General features: G+C 37.9%; 1 protein-coding gene across 1 annotated transcript in view; it reads right to left on the bottom strand.

Moving 5' to 3' along the window:
• CYP7B1 (cytochrome P450 family 7 subfamily B member 1) overlaps positions 1–12,337 on the bottom strand; it is a 203,036-nt gene that overhangs the window by 8,865 nt on the left and 181,834 nt on the right. Inside the window, exon 5 of the mRNA XM_081265965.1 lies at positions 2,552–2,727. Coding sequence (XP_081122091.1) covers positions 2,552–2,727 — 176 coding nt within the window. The remainder of the gene's footprint in view (positions 1–2,551; positions 2,728–12,337) is intronic.

The raw sequence follows: 12,337 nt of genomic DNA, 5'->3' as shown, positions 1-12,337 counted from the left end.
GAGTGACCTAAAGCCTGCTGGTGGACAGGGAGGGAGGGACACTTCATGAATAAAGAAATGTGGGTATAAAAGCTCTAAAGTGGGAAGGAAGACCTTGGCCTGTTTTGGAAAGCAACATTTTAGAGCCTTTGGGTCTCAGAAATTCTGAAGCCAAGACTAAGTGAGTTGGGAGAAGCTGTGTCTATTAATTCTCTTAGGCCTCTATGTCCTCCAAAGCAGCTACACCTGTATTCAGAGTTAGTTTTCCTACTAGTTTTGGCCCAATAGCAATTGTCTGTTTTCTATATCTAAAACCTGGTCATCTCATTAAAAATTTATAGCTTACAAAAGGCTGGTAGTGATGAATATACATCTCTCATGAGCTTGTGGCCCAGCGTTCTCAGTGAGGAATGGCCATGGATAGGATTTTTCAGAATTTTCTTCTTTACTGTCAGTATGTGTTGTTTTGGGATGCTATGAAGATCTATAGCATCTTCTTCTTGCTATCTTAAGTTGTTACGAACCAAAGGAATAACTTCAGATGTTCTGATGGTGGTAGGTACTTGGTAAATGTTTGTAGAATGAATGATAAGAACTGGACAATCATATAAAAGTGATTCTTAACTGTATCTTACTTTTTTTTTCCCTGTGCTAAGAATTATCAGCATTTCCAAAATTAATTTCAGGGTACTATGGCAAAAATTAGCTAGTTAACTTTAAAATCAGTTAGCATTATTGGCTAATGTTCAATCTAGTAAAGAATAGACACTGCTCCTCAACTCAAGTTACAGCTACTTTAATGATGCTAAGTCAATATTCAAAATATTGCATTTTTGTTCTTGTACTGATTTAGTATGGGCTAAACCCTCATGATTACTATCAAGACTGGGCAGCTTATTATGTAAGATTTGGTCAGTGCCACTGTATTCCACAGGAGAAAATTTCTTAAAACACTTTCCTTTTTTTTTTTTAACTTTGGTTTTTAAATTCCTAAAGTTCTAAATTAAGGTCTTTTTTGTTGTTATTTTATCATGGGGGTTAAAACTGGTAGAAACTGGGAGTACTATAAAGAATGATGCCAAAAATTTAGTAGTAATCTGGTGAATATTTACTGATTGTTTGTTGATAATTTTAATGTAGCAAACTTAGTGACTAGAGGAATAATCACAATGTAAAATGAAAGTAGAAGCTAAGTGAAAAACTATAAATAAAAATGAAACTATTTTAATATTTAGAAACAGGGCTGGGGATGTGGGTCAAGTGGTAGTGCGCTCGCCTGGCATGCGTGCAGCACGGGTTCGATCCTCAGCACCACATACAAACAAAGATGTTGTGTCCGCCGAGAACTAAAAAATAAATATTAAAAAAAATTCTCTCTCTCTTTAAAAAAAATAATACTTAGAAACATTTTTCAGATACTAACTATGTGTTTGTCTTATTTATTAAATAGGTACTTGTGAGTGAAATTTTTTGATATTTACAAATGTGGAGATGAAGCTTGTTGTCTACAGAGTATTCATTTACTTGCTAATATTTTATAACCTATTGGCTATCATCATTCATCTAATGCCTCTTTAGAAATGGGTGGAAATGATACATACATTCCCACACTAAGATATTTGCTATTGCTGATGAAATAAATGCAGATTATGTTAATGTTATTTGAAATCTGATTTCTTTGTGTTAATTTCTAAAATTCAACAATACTATAATTCAGCCTAGCTGCAAAACATGTAACTTAGAAACTAGGATTTAAAAGTGACCCAGTTATGAAGTGCTCAAAAAGAGCACAGAAGTTCCCCTTTGGAAAAAAAATTAAAAAGCATTGTATATACAAAAACAGCTACAGCAACAATTATTTTCATGAAAAGCACAGAAAGAATATGACTGCCTTCAATTTGCATGCAGGTGGTGAATCTCTGAAGTGGTATTAAGGGATGAATCGGGTGGATTAATTTCCAGTCTTTGATATTCATTAACTCCAGCTTCAGAAAAAAAAAATACAAGGAGATGACACAATTACCCTCAGAGCTTCACCAGTGAGCAGCAGCTTTACAATCTCAAGTTCATAATGCCATACTAATTGATCAAGAAGGGGCATATACCTTTAGTGAAAAAGTACATAGGCTTTACTATAACAATGATGGTATTAGTCTTTGGGAGAGTCGACTTTACTTTGCAAATACTTAGCAAAAGAGTCGTCATTATTTATTTGCTTTGCCACCTGTCAAGAGCTAGGCCCTGCATGGTTTTCAGTAATTCTCTGCCAAGCAAAACCTAATTTTGGCCTAAAGGTAATAGCGGCCAAGGTACAATATTCCACTTCATTTAAAGCCAATAACATTTAGTCTGATCACAGTATTTCCAGTTGTACATCACACAACCTTTCAAAGATGGATCCTTCAAAAACACTTTAGTAAAGAAAAAAACTATCTTATTAGAAAGAAAAACACAAGTCATCAAGCTGTCTCAGATCTCTTCTGGAACAAAGTGGCAAGAGGAAGAGAGATCATGAAGAAGAGAGATGTTCTTGCACTAAGAAGAAGCGATGACTGGCTTGATGCTTATTTACCTCTGGAGCTTCAAAGATTTCAGGATCACCATGTAGGACTGGAGGAAAGAGGGCAATCAGGTCTCCCTTTCGCAGGCAGTAGTTGCCGTTCTCTGAACTGAGAGTGAAATCCTCTTGCACAAAACGAATGCTGCTGGAATACGAGTGTAGCCGCAAAACCTCAAGAATGATGCTTTCTGAAGGAAACAAACAGACAAAAGCTTACTGAAACATTGCTGCTTTGAAAGGTGCTTTCACTTAGTAACACTCAATAGCCGTGATTGGAAAAGGAAGGCATTTCTTCAACACATCCATTGAACACCAAAAGGGAGCCAATGGGGGCTGTGGATGGCAAGGGTCAGGAGTGGGGTGGCCTTGCCCCAACATAGCTGAGGGGGACATTTCACAGGTAAGAGGCAGCAGTGCTATGTTCAGGCAGAAAGAATGTTAAGGGGATACACAGCATACCCTTGGAGAGTTAAATCATATTCTACTTACAATACACTCCTAGTGGGTTATTTGTCCAACCTAAAGCCAGGCTAAGCCATTTAATCACCATTTAGGCAGTGAATAGTAAAGTAATTGTAGTAGTACTTTCTGAGACAGTTTAACACTTAATTTCTTTTATGCTAGCTGTAAATAAAATGTGAGTCAGCATTTGCTGGAAAAATTTCAAACAAAAATACTTTAATAAGATTCAGAAGAAAACCATATTTTCCACCGTATCCAGGGAGAATAACAGTCACCATCATCTCCTGGAAGATTCCAGAAGCCGAATGTCCTTGCTTTCCCAGTGGCCTTCACCTTTTGCTCCTAGCACGACAGATTTTATGGCTAATTTCCGGCAATTTATCCTGGCAGTTTGAGGAGGAATTCCTTTGGGAATAATATGCATAATTTGCATAAATCATTCTGATAGCATGCATATCAGCGTGTAGCTCCTGTCTAGGTCTGCATCTCTCCCTTCATAATCAAAACTGACTATGTTTCCACCAGCGTGAATGGGTCTTAGAATATAAAGCTTGATTCTTTCTAATCAGCAATGTGAAAAGAGCTCCAAATGGAGTTTTTTCCCCTTTCACATGATAACAAATGGTTGTGTTTATGACTTGCAATTTAGCAATCACACACACACACACACACACACACACACACACACACACTCGAAGGCCAGTTTCTTATTGTTCAGCAAAACTCTGACACACTGAGTATCCAATTATTAGATTATTAAAGGCAGGACCATCAGGGAGGGCTTGCATCTGGCAAAAATAAAAATAAGTGTTATTTCAGTAAAATTTCAATCTATGCACAGCCTGCAAAGGGATATGAAGTAGCTTTGGGTGCCTTCTCCCAGGAGGTTTTTCCTTAAGCATGCATTTGTCTAAAGAAATGAGGCTGCGGTCAGCTCTGTGTGGGCAGTGTGGTGATTCAATGTGACGTACAGTGAGGCTGTGCATATTCTCTTGGACTGCCTTCGTTATTATAATCAGGCAGAGTCAAATCGGTTTGCTGGTGATGAGGCCAGAAAAGAACTTTGGTTTTGGAACATGGACTCTACTGCAGATAGCCACAAGGCACCTGACACGACGGATTTCAGCTGGCAGGACACCAACAACCAACATTTCTATGGTGAAAAGCAAGGGTCGGCTTCCCATGTACTGCTGCTGGCCCTGTTGGACCAACAATAGCGTAGCATCATTTTAGCTTGTGGTGTGAAATGGTAGCTGACATATGTAGCAGTGCTGTTCACCCAACAAGTCCAGTAGGGGTGTGGGAAGAAGAAAAACAAAAGCAAAATAATGGTGGGGTGGCTGCTGTGACAGGGCAGGCATTTAACAGTCCAAATAACATGGTCACATCCGATTGGCCAGTATGCTCTCAGGGAACATGGCAGCTTGCGCCCACTGCAGTATCACAAATGACAATTGGGCAAGCATATCTTATGCAGAAGTTAATCACAATAATGGAGCTCAAAGTGTGGCTCAGCAGTCAGATCGTAAGTGACAAATCTGTTTTACCTTCCAGTACCAGTTATGTGTGCAAGACGAGGTTGGCTCTTGCTCTGAGCGATCATGCCGATAATCATTAGACGACAAAAGTAATGAGTTGCGTTATTATCAGCAATGGAGAGTCAAGCTTACTGGGCTCTGCAGTACAACATACAGGCACAAAAGCCAGCAGCTTTTCCACCAGCCCCAGCACAAATGCGGGCAGAGCTATATGTTGAGAAGAATGACAACTGCACAATAAAAAAAATTGCAGCCTCTACTTGTAGTTGTCATAGTTGAGCAGACACCAGCCAGTGCCACTGACAGACCAGCTGGGCCCTGGGAGGACTTCCATGCTACACCAGGAGGTACAGTAAATTATCCTGCACGGTAGAGCAACATCTGTTTCTGTGCTAGTGCCGAACAAACAAGGCAATTTAAAACATACCAAGGGATAACCAAGCAACAAATGAACATGACCCTCATTTTTTCCCCCCTTCTCACACACGAGGTGCTAAACTTCATTGTGCAAGCATTCCATGAAAGAGAAGCCAGGTTTTTATTTGATAAGGTGTTGTCAGAGAGATTTTACATATTTCCAAAATGGAAAGAAAAAGCTTATAGTATTGTTATTCTTAGAATCTTCCCCCTTCTATCTTCATTTCTTTTATACCAAAGCTAGCACTCAGTTCTCAATTCGCTCTAGAATTTAAAAAAAAAAAAAACTTTCCATATACTTATAAATATTCAGTCTTTAAACCTAATTTGCTATACTTAGTTCACATGCCTTCAAGCATTTGTCTTCCAATTTCCACTGAATAAATGCGTACTAATGAGAACTAGAGCAAGCTGCTGAGGCAAAGCTGGGTGACTTGGGTCTGGCCTGCCACCAGCTTGTGATAGGCGGGCAAATTGAGTTAAAATGAAAAGTCTTGTCAGCTGAAATTCAACATGGTAGCCAAACAGCAAGCTGTCAATCATCCAGCCAAAACAAGAGACTGCAGGTAATAAAAGGTCATTGTGAATCATTAGTGTACTTGGCTTTCATATGGAAGTTAATTTTAATTAAACATGATCTCTATCTGTAAATGTTTTATAAAACTTATTGTGCATAATGGATTGTTAATTTACACTAACATTTAGCAGGTAATAGGACCTTCTAATTATTAGAATGCATTGTAGAAAAATGGCTATCAAGAATGCAAATATTTGGGGGATAGAATTTACACCAGCCACTGCAAGGTGCTAACAATTACAAGTGTGATTGAGATAAGGCTGCCTGTGTATTATTAAGAACTGAGTTTTACTGACTGGTAATGAACACACAAGGAAAGCGGATTCCAAAAATTCCCACAACCAACTCAAAATTTTAGGTCTGTGCTACCTCCTTCACCTGGCTAGCAAGACTTGTTTCTCTTATCAGGATATAAAACTATTCTGATGAAGTGTCCCTTCTAAGCAAAGAGCTGAGGATGTTTTACAGTACAGCTGGAGAAAAATAGAAAATGAAAGGAAATGCTGGCAGAAAAAGGCATATATACTTTCTCTTTTGCTCTCAGATCTCAACTCTGGCTGGAATAATTGACAAATGACTCTCATCTGCAGATTTAAAGTACTAAAGCAGATCGTGACAATCAATAATGCATGTTACAATGCAAATGCAGATAAGCACATCCGGGTTTCTGCCTCACACTTAGGCCTTGTCTGTATACGTGGAATGAATGTACTGTGACATGGCCAGGCTGTTAATTTGGGTCATCTTAATGATCGGTGCAGGCTGGCATGCCATCTGATTAGCCATGGTGATCACCAGATAGCAGTGATGGCTGGAGTGAAATGAACAGTCAGGCCTTGCTGCAGTCACTGGGGCTGAACACTTAGGCGGCTTAAAGAGATGGTGGAGGGGAAAGGGGAAAGGAAGGGTGGATATGAATACACTGTGTTCCAGGAGGTGTGTTGAAATGGAGTGAGGGTCAAGATGTGTGTGTATCTGTGTGCACGAGTGTCTTGACATATCCTCTTCCAGGAAGATGAGGAGGTAAAAAAGAAATTATGATAACTGATCATATAATTTAAAGCAAAATCACAATTTCTTGGCTCAACAATTGTGTACTTGAATAAAGTTAAAAGTAAATCTGAACTGGTATGAAGTTCTACCTTCCTGTGTGTTGCAGACATAAATTTGGGTTTACTGATAAAATACATAAATGTAAATTCAACATTCATATATTCAACAAATATTTATTAAGTTCCTACTCTGCTCAGAGCACTGAGCCACTGTTGCTGGTGAGGAGAGGGACAGCAATATGACCTTCATGCACATAGCATATAGGGAAGAGTACTCTTGAGATTATACTTAAGACACTATAAAATTTCCTTTTAAATTCATTTAAATTAATAGATGAAGCTTGTATTTATTTATGGCATACAATGTGATGTTTAAAAATATGTATGCACTGGGGAATGGCTAAACTGACCTAATTAACATATGTATTACCTCATATACTTATAACTTATTTGTGATGAGAACACTTAAACTCTATTCTCTTGGCAACTTGATATAGTGCAATTTCTGATTGTATAACTCCAGTGATGACATCCTGAAAGCCCATTTTTAGTGAAAAGTTATGCTTCACATTGAAGTGAAATTTTCTTCCCTTTAATTTGCCTTTCCCTTCATACCTTTATAAAACATAGGTAGAAAAGTCTAATTCCTCTTCCACATAACAACCCTTTGAAAATGTGTAAAGGGGCGGCGGGGAGAGCAATGGAGGCCGCGGGCACCTGAGAGGCGGGTGCACTGCTGGGCTGCTGCTGCGACTGCTGCTGCTGTTGCTGCTGCTGCTGCGGAGGCTCCGCGGGCTGTGCCGCTGCGCCCTCTAGGACCGCGCGTTGCCCGCCAGCCGCTCTGCGAGCCGGGGTGCCAGTTGGGGACCGCAGTTCATGAGAGTAGTGATTCCCAGGCTTCCTCAATGATGTTCCCCATTTTCTGACACCCTTACCACTGAGGGCGAATTTTCCTTTTTACAAGAAGAAAATATTGGTGGAGGATTATCCAACCAGAAAAGGACTTGTGTCTGTTACGACAGTGACTTTTTCCCTTCCCTTCTAATACCTTTCCTCCCAAGCATCAAATAAATTTATAGGAGTAAACAGTAACTCAGCAGTCAAACAGAACAAGAAGTAACATGAGTAGCTTCAAAAAGCAAGGAAGAAAAGGAGTACAAACAATGCAGGACAGCCTAAATATTCAGGAGGACCTAGAGTCATCAGAAAAATGGTCACATAAAGAACTCAAGGAACACCTTAGACAGATGGAATGGAACCTTAAAGAGGATACAAGACAGCAAATACAAGCAGCGAAAGAACACATTGAGAATGAATTACATAAACAGATAAAAGAAGAAGTTAAGCATCTTTATCAGGAGATAGAGATTATAAAAAATAATCAAACAATAATTCTAGAAAGGAAGGAAACGATAAACCAAATTAAAAACTCAATTGAGAGTATCACTAACAGAGTGGAGCAAGTAGAAGCCAGAACATCAGATAATGAAGACAAAATATATCATCTTGAAAAGAGTCTAGCCAACTCAGAAAGGCTGGTAAAAAATCACGAGAAAAACATCCAAGAGTTATGGGATAACATAAAAAAACCAAACTTACGAGTCATCGGGATAGAAAAAGGTACAGAGATTCAAACCAAGGGAATGAGTAACCTGCTGAATGAAATAATTACAGAAAAGTTTCCAGAAATAAAAAAGGAAACAGATATACAAATTGAAGATGCATACAGGACACCGAGCACACAAAATCACAGTAGACCAACGCCAAGACACATTGTTATGAAGATATCCAATATACAGAACAAAGAGAAAATATTAAAAGCTACAAGAGAAAGGAGACAGATTACATTCAGGGGTAAACCAATAAGGTTAACAATGGATTTTTCATCACAGACACTGAAAGCAAGAAGGTCATGGAACAATGTATTTCAAACACTGAAAGACAATGGATGCCAACCAAGAATTCTGTATCCAGCAAAATTAAGCTTCAGGTATGACAACGAAATAAAAATCTTTCATGATAAACAAAAGTTAAAAGAATTTGCAGCTAGAAAACCAGCATTGCAAAGCATTTTGAGCAAAACACTACACGAGGAAGAAATGAAAAACAATAACCAAAACCATCAGTGGGAAGTGCCTCAGTAAAGACAGAGGGCGAGGGGAAAGATAATCATGGAGAAACAAACTAAATTTTTTTAAAAAAAGGATAAATAATCAAACATGGCTGGAAGTACAAACCATATATCAATAGTAACTCTGAATGTTAATGGCTTAAACTCTCCAATAAAGCGACATAGGCTGGTATCATGGATTAAAAAAACAAATCCAACAATATGCTGCCTCCAGGAGACACATCTGATTGGAAAAGACATACACAGACTAAAGGTGAAAGGATGGGAAAAAATATACCTCGCACACGGTTCTCGTAAGCAAGCAGGGGTGGCCATCCTCATATCGAATAAAATCGACTTCAAGACTAAGTTAATCAAAAGGGATAAAGAAGGTCATTATATACTGTTAAAAGGAACCATTCACCAACAAGACATAACAATTATCAATATTTATGCACCAAATAATGGTGCTGCGACATTCATAAAACAAATTCTCCTCAAGTTCAAGAATCAAATAGACCACAACACAATAATTATGGGTGACTTCAACACACCTCTCTCACCATTGGACAGATTCTCCAAACAAAAGTTGAATAAAGAAACTATAGAACTCAATATCACAATCAATAACCTAGACTTAACTGACATATATATAGAATATATCAACCATCATCAAATGGATATACTTTTTTCTCAGCAGCACATGGATCCTTCTCAAAAATAGACCATATATTATGTCATAGGGCAACCCTCAGTAAATATAAAGGGGTGGAGATAATACCATGCATTTTATCTGATCATAACGGAATGAAACTGGAAATCAATGATAAAAGAAGGAAGGAAAAATCCTAAATCACATGGAAAATGAACAATATGTTACTGAATGATCAATGGGTTACAGAAGACATAAAGGAGGAAATCAAAAAATTCTTAGAGATAAATGAAAATACAGACACAACATATCGGAATATATGGGACACAATGAAAGCAGTTTTAAGAGGAAAATTCATCGCCTGGTGGTCATTCCTCAAAAAAAGAAAAAACCAACAAATAAATGAGCTCACACTTCATCTCAAAGCCCTAGAAAAGGAAGAGCAAAACAACAGCAAATGTAGCAGAAGGCAAGAAATAATTAAAATGAGAGCGGAAATCAATGAAATTGAAACAAAAGAAACTACTGAAAAAATTAACAAAACTAAAAGTTGGTTCTTCGAAAAAATAAATAAGATCGACAGACCCCTAGCCATGCTAACGAAGAGAAGAAGAGAGAGAACTCAAATTACTAACATACGGGATGAAAAAGGCAATATCACAAGAGATGCTACAGAAATACAGAAGACAATTAGAAATTATTTTGAAAACCAATATTCCAATAAAATAGAAGATAGTGAACACATCGATAAATTTCTTAAGTCATATGATTTGCCCAGACTGAGTCAGGAGGATACACACAATTTGAACAGACCAATATCAATGGATGAAATTGAAGAAGCCATCAAAAGACTACCAACCAACAAAAGCCCAGGACCAGATGGGTATACAGCGGAGTTTTACAAAACCTTTAAAGAAGAATTAATACCAATACTTTTCAAGTTATTTCAGGAAATAGAAAAAGAGGGAGCTCTTCCAAATTCATTCTATGAGGCCAACATCACCCTGATTCCGAAACCAGACAAAGACACCTCAAAGAAAGAAAACTACAGACCAATATCTCTAATGAACCTAGATGCAAAAATCCTCAATAAAATTCTGGCGAATCGAATACAAAAACACATCAAAAAAAATTGTGCACCATGATCAAGTAGGATTCATCCCTGGGATGCAAGGATAGTTCAATATACGGAAATCAATAAATGTTATTCACCACATCAATAGACTTAAATATAAGAACCATATGATCATCTCGATAGATGCAGAGAAAGCATTTGACAAAGTACAGCATCCCTTTATGTTCAAAACATTAGAAAAACTAGGGATAACAGGAACTTACCTTGACATTGTAAAAGCTATCTATGCTAAGCCTCAGGCTAGCATCATTCTGAATGGACAAAAGTTGGGGGCATTCCCTCTAAAATCTGGAACAAGACAGGGATGCCCTCTATCACCACTTCTATTCAATATAGTTCTTGAAACACTGGCCAGAGCAATTAGACAGACGAAAGAAATTAAAGGCATAAAAATTGGAAAAGAAGAACTTAAATTATCACTATTTGCAGATGACATGATTCTATACCTAGAAGACCCAAAAGGGTCTACAAAGAAACTACTAGAACTAGTAAGTAAATTCAGCAAAGTGGCAGGATAGAAAATCAACACGCATAAATCAAAGGCATTTCTGTATATCAGCAACAAAACTTCTGAAAAGGAAATGAGGAAAAACACTCCATTCACAATATCCTCAAAAAAAATAAAATACTTGGGAATCAACCTAACAAAAGAGGTGAAAGATTTATACAATGAAAACTACAGAACCCTAAAGAGAGAAGTAGAAGAAGATCTTAGAAGAAGGAAAAATATACCCTGTTCATGGATAGGCAGAACTAACATCATCAAAATGACGATATTACCAAAAGTTCTCTATAGGTTTAATGCAATGCCAATCAAAATCCCAACGGCATTTCTTGTAGAAATAGATAAAGCAATCATGAAATTCATATGGAAAAATAAAAGACCCAGAATAGCAAAAGCAATTCTAAGCAGGAAGTGTGAATCAGGCGGTATAGCCATACCAGATTTCAAACTATATTACAGAGCAATAGTGACAAAAACAACATGGTACTGGTACCAAAACAGGCGGGTGGACCAATGGTATAGAATAGAGGACACAGAGACTAATCCACAAAGTTACAACTATCTTATATTTGATAAAGGGGCTAAAAACATGCAATGGAGGAAGGATAGCATCTTCAACAAATGGTGTTGGGAAAACTGGAAATCCACATGCAACAAAATGAAACTGAATCCCTTTCTCTCGCCATGCACAAAAGTTAACTCAAAATGGATCAAGGAGCTTGATATCAAATCAGAGACTCTGCGTCTGATAGAAGAAAAAGTTGGCTCCGATCTACATATTGTGGGGTCGGACTCCAAATTCCTTAATAGGACGCCCATAGCACAAGAGTTAATAACAAGAATCAACAAATGGGACTTAATTAAACTTAAAAGTTTTTTCTCAGCAAGAGAAACAATAAGAGAGGTAAATAGGGAGCCTACATCCTGGGAACACATTTTTACTCCTCACACTTCAGATAGAGCCCTAATATCCAGAGTATACAAGGAACTCAAAAAATTAGACAATAAGATAACAAATAACCCAATCAACAAATGGGCCAAGGACCTGAACAGACACTTCTCAGAGGAGGATATACAATCAATCAACAAGTACATGAAAAAATGCTCACCATCTCTAGCAGTCAGAGAAATGCAAATCAAAACCACCCTAAGATACCATCTCACTCCAGTAAGATTGGCAGCCACTATGAATCAAACAACAAGTGCTGGCAAGGATGTGGAGAAAAGGGTACACTTGTACATTGCTGGTGGGACTGCAAATTGGTGCAGCCAATTTGGAAAGCAGTTTGGAGATTCCTGGGAAAGCTGGGAATGGAACCACCATTTGACCCTGCTATTGCCCTTCTCAGA

Source organism: Spermophilus citellus, assembly GCF_964194105.1.
Source record: "Spermophilus citellus genome assembly, chromosome: 14".
NCBI lineage: Eukaryota > Metazoa > Chordata > Mammalia > Rodentia > Sciuridae > Spermophilus > Spermophilus citellus.
The sequence above is the reverse complement of the archived record's forward strand: the minus strand, read 5'-3'. Positions and strand labels throughout refer to the sequence as shown.